The sequence below is a fragment of the Periplaneta americana genome, chromosome 16, assembly GCF_040183065.1.
Source record: "Periplaneta americana isolate PAMFEO1 chromosome 16, P.americana_PAMFEO1_priV1, whole genome shotgun sequence".
Taxonomy (NCBI): domain Eukaryota; kingdom Metazoa; phylum Arthropoda; class Insecta; order Blattodea; family Blattidae; genus Periplaneta; species Periplaneta americana.
This window is the reverse complement of record NC_091132.1, coordinates 9073530-9092247: the sequence shown is the minus strand read 5'-3', so window position 1 is coordinate 9092247 and position 18718 is coordinate 9073530. Positions and strand designations below refer to the sequence as shown.

The 18718-nt window shown below is 39.1% G+C and overlaps 1 protein-coding gene across 8 annotated transcripts in view; it reads right to left on the bottom strand.

Annotated features, from left to right (window-relative positions):
- Zasp52 (Z band alternatively spliced PDZ-motif protein 52) overlaps positions 1–18718 on the bottom strand; it is a 195600-nt gene that overhangs the window by 55281 nt on the left and 121601 nt on the right. For all 8 annotated transcript variants that reach the window (XM_069815456.1, XM_069815455.1, XM_069815454.1 and 5 more), the window contains exons 3-4: positions 5987–6158; positions 530–666 (exon numbers count right to left, since the gene is read on the bottom strand). In XM_069815456.1, the coding sequence (XP_069671557.1) occupies positions 530–666; positions 5987–6158 (309 nt within the window). The remainder of the gene's footprint in view (positions 1–529; positions 667–5986; positions 6159–18718) is intronic.

The following is an 18718-nucleotide window of genomic DNA, read 5'->3' as shown; positions in this document are numbered from 1 at the left end:
CTGCATTTAGATTGGCAACAGGCCATGATTGTTTGGCTAAACACCTGCATAGAATTGGAATATATCAGTCCCCTAACTGCCCATTGTGCAACTCAAACCAAGAAATGGATTCGGAACACCTCAAAATCTGTGCTTCATTGGCTGGTCATGATAATATCTTTGAAAAATATTGGAGTGCAAGAGGTCAAATGACTTTATTGTCAAACACCTGGCATTAGAAAACAACAACAACAACTTTCTATGACGAATGACGAGAAAGTATAAAGAATTCCTATGCAGACCAGTCCCAGGTAGCAATGTTCCGTCAGATTAATGACGGTAGTGTGGAGCATCTGTCCAGAGGAAAATAAACGATAAGGGGTGGAGTAGGGCCGGTCTGTGTAGGAACTCTATCACAATACAGCAAAAATCTATAGAATATCTCCTAAACTACTGGACGGATATTCAACAACTAAGAATCGATCCTCCCAGCAAATGAGACACATCGAGTACCTATACTTTTTACAAACAAAATAGAAATGCTTCTCACCCCAAAACTCCTCCGGCCAGAACTTCAGCCTGGGCTGACAGGGTTTCTGCGATGGTTTCTTCGCTGTAGATACCCACTGGAGTGTTGTACTGCTTGTTCACTATCGACTTGACAGTTGGATCACTAACTCCATTCACCTGAAACATCAATGAACCATAAGCAAGGTACAACCATATTAGTCCCGCGCTGTGGCGTCGTGGTCTAAGGCATCTGCCTAGGACTCGCGTTACGGAATGCGCACTGGTTCGAATCCTCATGGGGGAAGAAATTTTCTCATGAAATTTCGACCAGTGTATGGGACCGGTGCCCACCCAGCATCGTGATGCACTTGGGGAGCTACAATAGGTAGCGAAATCCGGTTGTGAATGCCAGCTATAACGGCTGGGAGGATCATCGTGCTAACCACAAGATACCTCCATTCTGGTTGGATGATCGTCCACCTCTGCTTCGGCATGTGGGCGTGAGGCCAGCAGCCGGCTGGTCGGTCTAGGCCCTTCATGGGCTGTAGCACCACGGATTAACATTAACAACCATATTAATTGTTAAAAATAACAGTAATGTTTAATATTCTTTTCTATCATCTCTTAAAGCAACTTTAAAAAAATGATTATGCCTACTTCAAATACATGTGAGCCATTGTATTTTAAATTCTTTATTTACATTCTTTTCTAAGACACGTTTAATTCATTTTAAAGAATTCTGTATTTCTTCTGAACAAATTGTGTAACCACTGCACTACCATACATAATCTTATGTTATGCCTCAAAAACAATGTGCCTTTCACGTAACATCATGAGATGTAACACATTAACCCCATTTGAATACTGTTCTAGTAAATTAAAATGAGACTATAATTGCATGCAGTAGGTAATGAATTCAGGCAGTGACATGTGGGGGAGGTGCTCAAAATTACTCTCCCTCTCGGATTTCGGACACATCTGAACTACTTCAGTTTAATTTTAAGCTATTATGGTAAGTTTAAGTAGAATAACTCAATAAAAACATTGAACACTTTGCCTTCATTCACATATATTTCATTCTACATAATAGTGTTCCTCTCTCATAGATAAGGATATGTACAGATGTACAATGTTTTACTATATTTCATAAAATGTACATCAACATAATCTACACATGCTAACTCATTTTCTTTAAAAGTTTTTACTTTAAAACTAGTAATAAAATGATCTGCTCTTAGGAAAATATGGTGTATCCATCAGATACATGTATATTAAATAGTGGGATAATAATAATAATAATAATAATAATAATAATAATAATAATAATAATAATACGTACCTGTATGGAAGTGAAAAGTATTTCCAGAGGCAAAAAAAAAAAAACATTCAATGCCCTATTAACTTAATCAAATCTGCCCTTTACCAGAGAAAAGTCTTAAATGATCACTGATTGTAAATGATTCACACATCACAATGTAAACTTACCACAAAATCACATTTTTATTTTAATGTCTGTAATTACTGCTATACAAACAATTTATACACGGGTTCAGTGCAGTATACCTTATTTTATTTCAAGGAGTGCAGTTCGATGGCTTATTTGAACACCGAACTGCACTCCTTGAAATAAAATAATGTATACCAATCACATGGCGATGACCAACACTGATTCAAGCGGTAATTAGATAGGAGACGTCGTTGCATATAGACCACTTTTACACTGAACCTAACCTTAGTGTATACAACGTATACTAAAACACTAACCTAACCTGTCACAGATAAAGGAAAATGTTAGGTTAGGTCAGTTTAGGGTTTTAGTATATCTTGCAAAAACAAATGTTAGGTTTAGTGTAAAAGTGGTCTAACGCAACGACGTCGCCTAGCAAATTACCGAATTTTTTTGTGGTGATGCAGTTGATCATATATGTAAGGCATAACAAAAGCCTAAACTAACCAAACCTAACTTATTACAGTTTCGTATATGTAAGCTGTATAAGCGGAGTACGAAGGGAACTACCTCCGCGCTAGTTTAGCCAATCAACAAATTGTTGCTCGTTGGTTCAATTACTTGCCACAATTATCTGAACTTTGTAAGGTTTACAAACGTCACCATGGTAACATCAAGCTTGTGTTATTTGTTCTGCTATAGATTAGGCCTAATCACAACATAAAATCAAGACAAAGGAATATTAACAACTGTACACCTACTTTTGCCCATCCCGATATATTACAGATCACTTTTTCGTTAATTCTTATCAACTGTTATTTTATGAGAGTAAGGAAGAAATAAAATACATATTGAGTCAGAATTAAACTTCGCATGAAACTAATTTTACAACATCTACAAAGAAAGATTATAAAGAAAACAGCAGACTACTTACTCTCCTCATGTTGTGGACGGAGTGAAGACAAGACGAATTTAGAGCTACAGCCAGCTGATGACTGGCCTGAGAAGTAATTGAGAGAAATTTATTTATGTCGCATGACAGTTCACCTTTAGATTCATGGTGCCAGTGGCTATGTTGGAAGTGTCAGTCAGCTACCACACTCTCTGCAGGCTTGCGAACTGCAGTATGTATTTGGCACTGAACACAGAATAAGTTGTAATTACCAGTACCTGCATCGCGGCTAAAATGATCATTTACAGACAATGCTAAGTAAAAAAAAAAAAGATGTAAATCACACATAGGCTATCTTCTCGTTATTCATCTATGTATGTAATACTACCTGATAAAATGGTGGTTTATGTGAAAATACAGGTTAGAATTTTTGGTATAGGAAACCCAGGATGTAGGCTCTAGTGTATAGTATTTTATTTAACAATGATTTCTACTGCAGACTTTATTCAATGTGAGCAAAAAATGGAGGATTAAATATATCTGGAACCCTTAGGGACAAGGGTCTTTTAATGTGCCGTAAATCTACGACACAGACCTTCAAGTTTCACTTTACTACATGCTAAGAATTTTATCGCCCTTTAAAAACCAGTGCCTTTGGCCAGGTTTGGAAAGCATTTTCCCTAACCTTACGACACAGGGTGGAGGTAGCAAGTCAGGTTATTTTCATCTGTAGATCTATGACGCTCATATTTAAGATGTATTCTCGTCATATTTGGGGCACAATTTTCTCTGGAAGTATTATTTTATACTATATTAATACAATTTAGCACATATACAGAGAGACATGTACAGGTTGTCGCATATACAGAACAGTTAGTTGGGTGGCCTACCCATGTTATTACAGGCGAACATGTTTGGGTTAATGTTGAAGGTATTGACAATAATGACTTCTTTTAGGAGTCATTTTATGAATCGAACAGATTGTCTCAGATACAGAGCAGTTAGTTGGGTGGCCTATCCATGTTATTACAGGCGAACATGTTTGAGTTAACATTGAAGATATTGACAATGATGACTTCTTTTAAGAATCATTTTATGAACCGATGAATGTGTGTTTGGAAGTGTTAGCAGCTTCAATCACCATAACAAACACCACTATGCCGACCACAACGCTCATTGACGGAAAGAACTGCAAACAAGGTCGCTTCACAACGAACTTTGGATGGACATAATTGACAACCAGGTCTTTCTTCTTTTACTTATTGATAACAACGACAACAACAACAATAATAATAATAATAATAATAATAATAATAATAATGTTGCTGTTTAGTCACCACTTTTTCCAGCACAGCTTCGTTTCTTATTTTGTCGTCCATTTCATACTCTCCATTCTTGTTCATATCCACATTTCAAATGCTTCCATCGCTTCTCTTCACTTTGTCGTAATGTCCGTGTTTCTGCTGCATACAATGCCTCACGCCATAAAAAGTACTCCACTCATTTGCCCTATATAATCGAAGGGAATGTCAATGCTGCAAGCTACTCTACACTTCTTGAGGGACAGTTGGATAATCTGTTAGAGGATGTGCTATTGGCCATGCTGTTCAACCAGATGGTCATTCCGCTCACATCGAATTAATGGCATGTGCTATGTTGGATACACATTATCCAGACAGTGCTATATACCGGTAGTACATACCGTAAGTCGTAAAGAAACTTGTTCGCCTGTAATAACCTGGGTAGACCACTCAACTAACTGCTCTGTATGTATGTGAGACAACCTGTACATTCTGCAACAGTATTGAATTTCATTCATAAATAAATTTTTAATTTTTTTTTTCCCTAGGTCCAATTTTTATCACATTTTTAAATAAAATAATTAACAACTTCGATGACCTTTTAGTCAGACACATGAAACAAAAAATATTCATAAATATGAGTTTAATTATGGGTGAAAATGTCAACCTTCCTTTCGAAATATTTCGTGAGAGGAAATCAATAAGTTTCGGACTGCCTTGAATGTAGGCAACACACAGTACACAGAAAACCGAGAAGTTGTCTAGAACAAGGGAAACGCCTGGAATCTATAGTAAATGCATCAATTGAAAGGCAGAGAAAAAGACTAGCCATAAGGCGTATCCAGGAAAAATCGTAATAGGTTCTTGACATGTTTGCACGAAATCATGTGTAGAAGCTCAGTTCTTAAAGGCAATGTGGCGCTCTTTGATAGGCTGACTCAACAGGCATGGAAGCAGTGACATTGAGTGACACGCGCATATATGTTTAACGGTACAATAAGTACTCTACAAGTACAATTGAGGACCGTTTTTGCAAAACTTGCTAACTGCAAAATTTGCAAAATTGAGATTTTGGTAGATTCGTTAACATAAAGCAGGCCTCTACACGACGTTAAAATTATCTTAGTAAAATTGAATTATTTCTCTTCATTGTAGTGTGTCAAAGTGTGATGGTTGCACCTATAACCTATTTGTCTTCACTCAGTTTTTTGTCTCTCCCGTAAAATTTAGTTTTTTTTTTTTTCAGTTAGCAAATTTTGCAAAAACGGCCCTCAATTCAAAGATATATTGATTGCACCTTGTTTATATACCAAGGAAACTTCACTTTACGGGAAAACGCGTTTTAAGATAAATAAAATAGGCTACTAGTGGAATGGCACATGGCGCGCTGGATAAAAATGTAATACAAATGTCGCTTAAATCTTGCAGTAGGCCTATCTCCTTTATATAATTACTAGCCAGAGACGCCCGTTTTGCGGGACCCGCTCTGTACGGAGTTGGTCTCTCTCTCTCTCTGAAATGACGAGGAAATGAATTCCACATTTTGTGTGTCTCCGGGCTGCAAATCCAACGAAAAGGCTCTCTACCAAAAATTATACCTCTCTCCCAAAGGGTCCAGTACATGTAATAGGTTAAGTAGCAGTCGTGATGCAGTCCGTCCTCTTCATAGGCAAATAAAAGGGCAGAATACGTGTATAAACGAAAAGGCAAGTACTTTCGCGTGTATTTGGTATCTCGGACCTGATGAAATATCTGATGACTGAAGAGTTCTGACCTTTGAGCCATTTGTCTTACTCCACGGTAAGTCGACCCATAAATATAACTTAAATGTTAAATAAAAGAGGGGGAGGTTTTTACCTGCGCTCCGCCGAAAGGCTTGGGTGCGTAGTTGTGCGCGGCCCCGACGTGCGGCACTTCCTGCTTCTTGGCGGCCAGCGACGTCTTGGTGACGGGGGCGATGTTGGTCTGGCTGTAGGTGACGGGCGCCGGAGCCACAGGCGTCACCTGCGGCTTCCACGTGCTGCCACCCCTGCAACAGACAAGAATACTGCCTGAGCAGCTTTGCTCCGAGTGAGTGCTGCGGCCCCTCACTCCACCATTGAACCTGTGTGGAGTCCAGTTAATTAGGCGGACGCTCGCGGGATCAGAGTAAGTGAAAACTGAACGAGTGCTACGACGACAATGACGGAGTAATGATAATGGTACATCACAGCTATTTCACGGTTGGTTTGACGTTTCGAAACGAAGTATCTATGAATTTAAAACTTGTCACGAGAGTTTCCACGCCAGAAAGGGAAAGCAGAGGAGCTTCTTGTGTTGGACCATGTTTTCTTGGTGTAGGCTACTTCTGTTTTGCATGTTAACAGTTTCTTTCTCATAACCCATCGCCATCACTGCCAGTATGACAATAAAATAGAATTTATAGGTGAAATACATCCAGTGTGATTGCAGGCGCAACAGTGAGGTAAGTCCGAGGATTCGCCAGTTGTCTTAAAGTCTTAAAATAGGGGAAAATCTCGTAAAAACAAACCAAATGGCCTAACTAGAATTCGAACCCACGTAATTCCAACTGACTGCAGTCTGAGCTACGCCGGCAGCTTATCCTGAAATTAGTGGCAACGGCTGAAAATAGAAGTATCCAAACAAGAAGGGAAAATGGTGAGAAGAAATAGAGAAAAAGATGAAGATGAGTAGAAATTGAGGACAAAGACGAGGAGAAAATCAGAAGTTGGAGACGACGACGGAGAAAAGCAGAAGTTAGAGACAATGAGGATGGGAAGAGAGAAGTTGGGGAAAATATGAAGGAAAGAGCAGAAGTTGGGGACAACGACGAAGAAAGGAGAAGTTGAGGACAACGGCGAGGGGAAGAGTAGAAGTTGAAGACAACGAGAGAGGAAGAGTAGAAGTAGAGGACAACGACGAAGGAAGGAGAAGTTGAGGACAACGACGAAGGAAGGAGAAGTTGAGGACAACGACGAGGGGAAGACCAGAAGTTGAGGACAACGATGAGGGGAAGCCCAGAAGTTGAGGACAACGTCGAGGGGAAGCCCAGAAGTTGAGGACAACGATGAGGGGAAGCCCAGAAGTTGAGGACAACGACGAGGGGAAGCCCAGAAATTGAGGACAACGACGAGGGGAAGAGTAGAAGTTGAGGACAACGACGAGGGGAAAGCAGAATTTGAGAACGACGAGAGAAGAGCGGAAGTTGAGGACAACGACGAAGGCAGGAGAAGCAGAGGACAGCGACGAGGGGAAGAGTAGAAGTTGAGAACAACGACGAGGGGAAGCCCAAAAGTTGAGGACGACGAGGGGAAGTCGGAAGTTGAGAACGACGACAAGAAGAGGATGATGAGATGGAAAGAACTTTAGGACGACAGCAAGAAAACAAGGAGAATGGGAGAAGATGAAGGAAAAGTAAATAAGACAATGACGGAGAAGACGAGGGGGGAAATGAAGAGGGAGACGAAGGGGAGGAAAGTCTAGAACAAGGAGGAAGGTAAGAGAAGATTAGAAGAATAAAGAAAAGGAAGAAGGAATTAAAGAAACGAGACTGGTGAACAGTTCTCTCACAGACCAGTACTTCCACTGAAGGGCACTTTTAAGAAAGAAAAGGGGCGGAGTCCCAAGGCCATTAAATCGTCCTTGTAAAAACTGAGTCTAGTCTAGTCGCCGTCTAGCCACAGAGGCAGATGTTTTCTGACAGGTCCGAGTCACCCGGTGTCATGTGCTACTTCTGCAGTCCAGCGAGGAGTGCCACCCAGCGGAGAGGAATGGAATGTTGGAGCGGACCCAAATATGCTGCACTAGAGATAAAACTCGAGAGGGCAGATCGCTGCTATTTCCGAGTGTAGCCAGCAACCGGAGACAGGACGCCGTTCGTTTTCTGTGTCCAGCACACGCAAATTGATTCATCAATATAATTACTGGGTTAAGTTAGTCCGGCGTCAGTCATCCAAAGTTAGCAGCTTCATGTAACGCGTCATTTTGAAAATTTCACTTCTAATTTTTCGTAAGCTTCGCAGTGTTTGTCCTTCTCAGCCTATAGTATGGCTGACCTCCCTATTAGATCAGCCGCTTCTGTGAGACTAAATAGAAAATTGTTTAAATTAGCCTAAGAATTTCTAGAATATGCCATTAGGAAAGTTCAGGATAACAGGCAGGGTTTGGAATTGAACGGGTTACATCAGCTTCTTGTCTATGCAGATGACGTGAATATGTTAGGAGAAAATACACAAACGATTAGGGAAAACACGGAAATTTTACTTGAAGCAAGTAAAGCGATCGGTTTGGAAGTAAATCCCGAAAAGACAAAGTATATGATTATGTCTCGTGACCAGAATATTGTACGAAATGGAAATATAAAAATTGGAGATTTATCCTTCGAAGAGGTGGAAAAATTCAAATATCTTGGAGCAACAGTAACAAATATAAATGACACTCGGGAGGAAATTAAACGCAGAATAAATATGGGAAATGCGTGTTATTATTCGGTTGAGAAGCTCTTATCATCCAGTCTGCTGTCCAAAAATCTGAAAGTTAGAATTTATAAAACAGTTATATTACCGGTTGTTCTGTATGGTTGTGAAACTTGGACTCTCACTCTGAGAGAGGAACATAGGTTAAGGGTATTTGAGAATAAGGTGCTTAGGAAAATATTTGGGGCTAAGAGGGATGAAGTTACAGGAGAATGGAGAAATTTACACAACACAGAACTGCACGCATTGTATTCTTCACCTGACATAATTAGGAACTTAAAATCCAGACGTTTGAGATGGGTAGGGCATGTAGCACGTATGGGCGAATCCAGAAATGCATATAGAGTATTAGTTGGGAGACCGGAGGGAAAAAGACCTTTAGGGAGGCCGAGACGTAGATGGGAGGATAATATTAAAATGGATTTGAGGGAGGTGGGGTATGATGATAGGGACTGGATTAATCTTGCACAGGATAGGGACCGATGGCGGGCTTATGTGAGTGCGGCAATGAAACTTCGAGTTCCTTAAAAGCCATTTGTAAGTAAGTAAGTAAGTAAGCCTAAGAATTTAATTAAACTGGATGCAACGGAAAACTACAATACCGTGACAATCCTTGAAGTTGACGCCGACGCTTGTGCTGGGGCAGTGATGACTATGGAGTTTCCCGGGAGGAATTCTCCCCAGATTCCAGGGTGTTCTCCCCGGAGGTCTTAGACTTTTTAAACTAAAATATAATTTAGAAAATATTTCAATTTGATATGACTTTTCAGTAACTAAAATAAATTACGGTACCGGTATGTGGATTTTAAGGTGGTTGATTTCCTGAAGGTTGGTGTTTTTATGTAGGAGATGTTAGAAAAGGCTAGTTGCGACACAATTCGCATAGCTGAATCTGCCGGCCGATCTTGATTGGTTAGGAAGTTATGGAACAGAAATGGGAAGCAAGGCAAGAGGAGAATGAGAAAGAAAAGAAAGGAGAGAGAGAGAGAAAAGGAGGAAGGAAATGGAGGTTTAGGAATAGAAAAGAGAAAGACCGCGTGAGAGAGGGGATTCATATGTGTAATATAGAACTTGCTATTCAGTCCTAGCTCCGTGCATCGCGCTGCTCATCTGTTTCTACGGGAAGTACATTCCTTATGTCGTCAAATATTTTTCTTAAAGATTTCACAGAACTTCTTTGCCATTGTTTAAAAGGGTCTAAGAAGGCGGCAAACATCTCGGTCCTTCCGGTGCTACAACCAACTAAAATAGATTTCTGAGAATGAAAAATCTTGCATCTCCCTTCTAACGGCGCTAGCGTCAGAGCCGTGCCATGAAATTGCTACGAAATTGAAGAAACAGCATGTCAAATTCCCATAAAAATAACTGTCCAGGACAAAAGAGGATACTTGTCACAGCAATATAAATAAGCGAATTCCTGCAGTGGTTGGGTGGTCAGATATTCAGCCTGTCTACCCACACCGGTTGACTACACTGCGGTTTTTCTCGAGGTTCTCCGTTTCCATATTCCCTTCCCTTCCCTTCCCTTCCCTTCCCTTCCCTTCCCTTCCCTTCCCTTCCCTTCCCTTCTCAACTAGTCATAAGTTACAAAATGTTACTGTTTTGTTGAGTCAGATACAAATTGCAGGAATATGAAATTTATAATATTGTCTTATTATTTTATTAATTCTGTAGCGCAACAAATCGTAGAACTGTGTTTCTTTAATCAAGAATTATCTGCCGTTATTTCTTGAGTCAGATACACTTTGCAGAAAAATGAAATGTATAATATTTATCTTATTATTTTATGAAATTCTGTAGTACAATAAATTGTAAAACTATATTTCTTTAATCAAGAATTTTCTGCCGTGTTGGACCATAAAATAAAGATTTTTTTGAAGTTACTAAATAGCCAACGAACTTAGATTTCAAACTAGTACTGTTTCATCTTAACCAACGCAGACTGGCTTCCGTGAATGCAAGTCACTCTACCTTATAATACGAGCAAACAGGCAGGCTTTCTTGGGTTCCGCCTGGACTGAACCTATAAAACCCGGGCTGAATGGGTTCAGTCTTAAAAGATAACTTGCTTTGTAGCGTCATCGGAACCCAAGCCTGACGGCAAGCAGTTACGGGCGTGAGTCTTGTCTGATTTGTCGGTGTCTAAAGACGAGTAAACAGGGGAGGAAGCGGAAAACTAGTTGCTCAAGCCAGCTGTCCCAGAATGCATATGCAGCCCGTTCAACATACAGGCATCATGAGGTCAGCGTGAACAGAGAGACATTATGCTCGCTCCCCGAGTGATTTATTGACACGCTCGTCAGTCTAATTTGAAAGTAAATTCGTTACAACCTTGATGTAAAATTCAATTCCTCGTGGAGCGAGAGCCAGAACGTATCAATCTGGTTTAAAAATATGCGGCCTTCCAACGCCTCTTACAATTTAACGCCACGTAACCCTGCACCACCGCACTGCAGCATTCACAACTCAACAATGTGACCACACGTCTTGTTATGCACCTCTTTCCCAGTTTTCTTTCTGACATTTTTGACTTCTCTTTTCTCCGACTACTTTCTCTTTATTCTTATTCTTCCTCTTCCTTCTTCCACAGTTTTCTTTGACCGAACTAAGTGGCCTAAACTTCTCGGCACTAGCGACATCTATGAGCCACGTTTTAGAGTCGGGGCGAATAACGGCAAAATTAAGGAACGTCCTTGAAATAAGTTGTTACTGCCCTATTTACATAACTGAAAAAAAAAAAACAATTCGTAAAGCTATAACAACTATAAGGGTGAGATGAGAACTACTACTCCACTTACGTCGAACACGTGGCTCGGACATTCAAGCGGCAGAGGACAGAAACTGTTTCCATTGAACAGTTTTAGTCGATGTTAATGGCTACTGTAGGGAATGGTAAAATATTATCTTATTCTCAACTTCATTCCAAATAAAAGGCCTTCGTTGATAGAAATCTCCCCCCCTCCCCTTCACCCCATCTTTCTTTTTCTTGTCTTTATTTCTCATTCTTCCACAACTATCTCCATAATTTAACTTTATTTTTTGTTTTTCCCCTTCTACAATCTTTCCTCTTTATTTCTTCTTCTTCTTCCTCTTCTTCTTCACCTCCCATCTGTTCTTCTTTTACTCCCTATTCTTCCTCATTGTCTTCTACTTGTCCGTCTTCATTTGTAATCTTCTTATATCCTTTCTTTTATTCGTCCACTTTTCTTTCATTTTCTACCACTCTTCTTATATCATTATCTTCTTCTCCCTTCAAGTTAAATTCCAGAAATCCCCTCTTAATAATTGACCTTAATTAAGGAAATATTTGAGTAGCTTAATATCAAAGACGGACATCTGTCGTCTCCATAGTTTTGATCTAGAGGCAATTTTTTAATTCACAGTGTTCATTGTAATATTTAACACAATTTATTTTATGAATATAGTGTTAGAGTTTGCATATGGTTTCACTATAACTGTAAAGAGCATGAAAAATTGTATAAAAAACAATAGCTATCTAAATTTCGATTGAGGTCAGATATCCGTCTTTGATATTAAGCTACTCATTTAAACTGTCACTGATTTTTAGCAGCAGGTAAAGCGTAGCCATAGTAATGACACGGTATAACAGTTACAAAAATATTCTTACGAAACTCGGTACTTAATCCATCCTACCGGGCGAACAGGCGGGGACAAATCCGTGCAAGATAGAAGTTCAGTGTTTTAATTACAGGATATCAAAATGATTTCACTATCATAAAGAGAGGTAGCGTACTCTTTTAAATGAAACATGTCTTGTGATAAGAAAACAATCCATCAAATTCGATTCGAAGTACAGAGACTTCCACTATCGGACTGTTCCAGTCACATGACTGATATGGGTTGGCTCTGGGTACCAATGTTGCCAATCGCCGGGTAATTACCCGGTTTTCGGAGGGCATTTTAACGTGTATTACGAAATTTCGGATATTTTTGGGTAATTTAATCATTTTGGACTCGACAGGACTCGAACCCCGTGCGTCGCAGTTGCGTGGCGAGTGGGCCGGGAGAGTGCTGCATAAATCAAGAGTACAACAGGTGCGCGGGCAGCCTTGAACACGGGCCAATTGCGAGGCACAATCCGACCTGCGTAACAGTAGCGAGGGGCTCGTTACACGCTGCGAGCAGTACGAGACTGGCGAAGATGTTCGATGTTGTGAACATGACAACGCTTACAGTACTTCCTCATTATGCGTTACACAATTCGCTCTTTATCATGTCAAATGATATTCCTCCTTCCAGTATAGCCTACTTACTTACTTACTGGCTTTTAAGGAACCCGGAGGTTCATTGCCGCCCTCACATAAGCCCACCATCGGTCCCTATCCTGAGCAAAATTAATCCATTCTCTATCAACATATCCCACCTCCCTCAAATCCATTTTAATATTATCTTCCCATCTACGTCTCGGTCTCCCTAAAGGTCTTTTCCCCTCCGGCCTCCCAACTAACACTCTATATGCATTTCTGGATTCGCCCATACGTGCTACATGTCCTGCCCATCTCAAACGTCTGGATTTAATGTTCCTAATTATGCCAGGTGAAGAATGCAATGCGTGCAGTTCTGTGTTGTGTAAATTTCTCCATTCTCCTGTAACTTCATCCCTCTTAGCCCCAAATATTTTCCTAAGCACCTTATTCTCAAACACCCTTAACCTATGTTCCTCTCTCAGAGTGAGAGTCCAAGTTTCACAACCATACAGAAGAACCGGTAATATAACTGTTTTATAAATTCTAACTTTCAGATTTTTGGACAGCAGACTGGATGATAAGAGCTTCTCAACCGAATAATAACACGCATTTCCCATATTTATTCTGCGTTTAATTTCCTCCCGAGTGTCATTTATATTTGTTACTGTTGCTCCAAGATATTTGAATTTTTCCACCTCTTCGAAGGATAAATCTCCAATTTTTATATTTCCATTTCGTACAATATTCTGGTCACGAGACATAATCATATACTTTGTCTTTTCGGGATTTACTTCCAAACCGATCGCTTTACTTGCTTCAAGTAAAATTTCCGTGTTTTCCCTAATCATTTGTGTATTTTCTCCTAACATATTCACGTCATCCACATAGACAAGAAGCTGATGTGACCCGTTCAATTCCAAACCCTGCCTGTTATCCTGAACTTTCCTAATGTCATATTCTAGAGCGAAGTTAAAAAGCAAAGGTGATAGTGCATCTCCCTGCTTTAGCCCGCAGTGAATTGGAAAAGCATCATATAGAAACTGACCTATACAGTTCTGCTGTACTTTCTTTAACTATCATTCAAAAGACATGAAGGAGTTTTCAAAAGTAAGAGGTTCCGATAATTGTAACTGCTCATAATAAAATTATCATAATATCGCGAGTGAGTTTCTTCTTGTCGATAATTTCACAAGCGCGGAGAGAACCGCGAGGGAAACTATCTGAAGAGATGAATTCACGAGTGATACTTGCTAAGACTATTTCGTGAATAGAATATTCAATAAACAGCTTTAATAAAATAAAGACTAACGTAATACTTTTATTTTATTTTATTCATTTGCATATCGAACTTCTTACGTTGGAACGGCTTTCGATTGTGCTTTAGTACTGCTTGCAATATTAAGAATCTCAACTACAGATGAAGTATTGATTTTTATTCACAATTCAGTACTACTTGTAATTTAGTGTTAAGAATTTCAACTGGAACAGCGGAATTATGTGAATATTGAATTTTATTGAATTGAATGTGGTCTAAACACAAATGGAAATTGTCATTTAACCTACTTTAATTCTAAATAAAAGTTTTAAACTTTATAATACGGATCTTAAGACACATTTATGCCTTCTAATAGACTAAAAGTACAATTATGAAACTAGCATTCTTCAAAGGTAAGCTTAAAATTATTTGATGATGAGGATGATGATTGGTTGTTTCGCAGTTTGTTTATTAAGAGGTTATGATGTTTTCTTTTACTTGGTTATTTAACGACGCTGTATCAACTACAAGGTTATTTAGTGTCGATGGTATTGGTCATCCATGTAATGTGGGTCCCTATCACCACGGCATGGCGCGTCCTCAGGTTGCGGATAGAGGAGACGGCCTCCAGATATGGAGGGTAGCTGCGAATATATTGAATAAGCAGTCGTGGACAGCCGATAAGGGGTGGTCCTCCAGCTTGGGGGTTGGGCGAAGGGCTAACAACCCATCACCGTAAAAAACAGCTTGTTACGTATCCCTATAATAAGCCTCGGAATAGGACTGATTCTCTGGCACGACCACAGCAAAGAAATAAGGTTTTGAGATTTGGCACTTGGAACGTAACTAGTCTTTATAGAACAGGAGGGGTAACATTAGTAGCAAAAGAACTAGCTAGATATAGAATAGACTTCGTAGGAGTACAAGAGGTTAGGTTAGATGGGAATGGCATATCACAAATAGGAGATTACTTGTTGTATTATGGGGAAGGAAACAATAATCACCAATTAGGAACAGGATTCTTTGTTCATAAAAGAATAAAATCAGCAGTAAAAAAGGTCGAATTTATCAGTGACAGGTTATCATATTTAGTACTTAAGGGTAGATGGTGCGACATCATAGTTATAAATGCTCACGCCCCTACAGAAGAGAAAGACGACCATATAAAGAATAGCTTCTATGAGGAATTGGAACATACTTTTGATCAGTTCCCTAGATATCACATGAAAATTTTATTGGGGGATTTCAATGCTAAAGTAGGACGGGAGGATATTTTTAGACCAACTATTGGAAAAGAGAGCCTACACGCAACTAGTAGTGACAATGGAGTTAGATTAGTCAACTTTGCCACATCGAAAAATTTAATTGTCAAAAATACAACATTCCCCCATAAGGATATACATAAATATACTTGGACTTCTCCAGATGGATTGACACACAACCAAATAGATCACATCTTGATAGATAAACGGAGACATACTAGTATAGTAGATATTCGAACTTTCAGGGGTGCAGACTGTAATTCTGACCATTATTTGGTGATTGGAGAATTAAGAGAAAGATTATCAGTAGCCAAGCGAGTAGAGCAGCAAGTTAATATTACTAAATTCAATATTTTGAAATTAAAGGACGAGGAAGCTAAGCAAAATTATCAGGTCGAAATTTCGAATAGGTTTGCCACTTTAGAAAGTTCCGACGAAGTTGAGAAAGAATTAGATGTTAATAGCGTGTGGGAAAATATCAGAGATAGTATCAAAATTGCAGCTGAGCAGAGCATAGGTTATTATGAAACTAAGAAAAAGAAACCGTGGTTTGATGAAGATTGTTGCATGGTAGTAGAAAGAAGGAAACAGGCAAAATTGAAATTCTTACAGGATCCAGTTGAGGAGAAGAGAGATAATTATTTCAATGAAAGACGGGAAGCAAGTCGTACACTTAGGAATAAAAAGAGAGGTTACTTGAAGGAAAAACTGAATGAGGTAGAAACAAATAGTAAGAATAAAAACATTCGAGATTTATATAAGGGTATAAAGGAATTTAAGAACGGATATCAGCCAAGGGTAAACGTGATCAAGGATGAGAATGGTGACTTGCTTGCAGACTCTCCATCAATCCTAAACAGATGGAAAAACTATTTTGCGCAACTACTAAATGTACATAGGCCAAATAGAAATGATCGGGACGAAATTGAAATACAAACTGCTGAGCCATTTATACCCGAACCCACACTTTCAGAAGTCGAAATTGCGATAGAAAATCTGAAAAAGTACAAGTCTCCAGGTATCGATCAAATTCCAGCAGAATTAATACAAGAGGGTGGAAGTGCATTATATAGCGAAATTTATAAACTTGTACTTGCTATTTGGGAAAAGGAAATTGTACCAGAACAATGGAAGGAGTCCATAATTGTGCCTATTTTTAAAAAGGGGGACAAAACCAACTGTGGTAACTTTCGAGGAATATCACTTTTGTTGACGTCGTACAAAATTTTGTCCAATATTCTTTTGAGAAGATTAACTCCGTATGTAGATGAAATTATTGGGGATCATCAGTGCGGTTTTCGGCGTAATAGATCGACTATTGATCAGATTTTTTGTATTCGACAGATAATGGAGAAAAAATGGGAGTATAAGGGTACAGTACATCAGTTATTCATAGATTTCAAAAAGGCATATGACTCGGTTAAGAGGGAAGTATTATATGATATTCTTATTGAATTTGGTATTCCCAAGAAACTAGTTCGATTAATTAAAATGTGTCTCAGTGAAACATACAGCAGAGTCCGTATAGGTCAGTTTCTATCTGATGCTTTTCCAATTCACTGCGGGCTAAAGCAGGGAGATGCACTATCACCTTTACTTTTTAACTTCGCGCTTGAATATGCTATTAGGAAAGTTCAGGATAACAGGCAGGGTTTGGAATTGAACGGGTTACATCAGCTTCTTGTCTATGCGGATGACGTGAATATGTTAGGAGAAAATACACAAACGATTAGGGAAAACACGGAAATTTTACTTGAAGCAAGTAGAGCGATCGGTTTGGAAGTAAATCCCGAAAAGACAAAGTATATGATTATGTCTCGTGACCAGAATATTGTACGAAATGGAAATATAAAAATTGGAGATTTATCCTTCGAAGAGGTGGAAAAATTCAAATATCTTGGAGCAACAGTAACAAATATAAATGACACTCGGGAGGAAATCAAACGCAGAATAAATATGGGAAATGCGTGTTATTATTCGGTTGAGAAGCTCTTATCATCCAGTCTGCTGTCCAAAAATCTGAAAGTTAGAATTTATAAAACAGTTATATTACCGGTTGTTCTGTATGGTTGTGAAACTTGGACTCTCACTCTGAGAGAGGAACATAGGTTCAGGGTGTTTGAGAATAAGGTGCTTAGGAAAATATTTGGGGCTAAGCGGGATGAAGTTACAGGGGAATGGAGAAAGTTACACAACACAGAACTGCACGCATTGTATTCTTCACCTGACATAATTAGGAACATTAAATCCAGACGTTTGAGATGGGCAGGGCATGTAGCACGTATGGGCGAATCCAGAAATGCATATAGAGTGTTAGTTGGGAGACCGGAGGGAAAAAGACCTTTAGGGAGGCCGAGACGTAGATGGGAGGATAATATTAAAATGGATTTGAGGGAGGTGGGATATGATGATAGAGACTGGATTAATCTTGCACAGGATAGGGACCGCTGGCGGGCTTATGTGAGGGCGGCAATGAACCTTCGGGTTCCTTAAAAGCCATTTGTAAGTAAGTAAGTAAGTAAGGTATTGGTCATAGCAAGATAATATTTGGCTAGATGAGCCCGAGAATTTGCCATAGATTACCTGACATATGCCTTACGGTTGAGGAAAACCTCAGAAAAAACCCAACCAGGTAATCACCCCAAGCGGGAATCGAACCCGCGCCCGAGCGCAACTTCGGATCGATAGGCGTTATGATGTTCCTTGTTAATTTGAACATAAGGTTTCAGTAAGGATGTCACTGCCTTCTAAAATACATTCGCCGTACTAGTCAGGAACAATCACGATTCATGTACGACAAGATTATTTCGACAATATTACAGTATTGTAGTGTGAATACAATATAATAAGTAAATCAAACTGAGGAACAGTTTTATTTCTAGTAAGAAAGATACAAATCAATTAACAACAAAACCGTTGCCAAGGAGAGCTAAATTTTCATGTTGATATAATTGAGGGGTTTGCCGGAAAAAGGGCGTATACGTCAATATGGTGAATTGAGATACAGGCAATCTAAGATTTTAAAACGCACCTGAATAAAATGTTATATAGATAGTGAACAAAATCATACATTAAATTAAAAATCTTAGCGAGTATAAATGTTTTGTAGCATTTAGGCAATTTATATTATTAAATTTCCTTATATCTGTACCATATAAAACTTCGGTCTATACGCCCTTTATCCATATAATGATTTGCTTAGGGGATTTAATGTAGATTTCAGATTTAAATTTCACACGGAATTGAAACAAAGATACATTTTATGACATTTATTATCTACTTCTAATGTAATTTACATTATTTCAGAGTAGACATTAAGTACGCAAAGCAAAATTCCTGAATATAACAGAAAAAGAAAATCTCCATTTTGTGTGAACATAAATAAATAA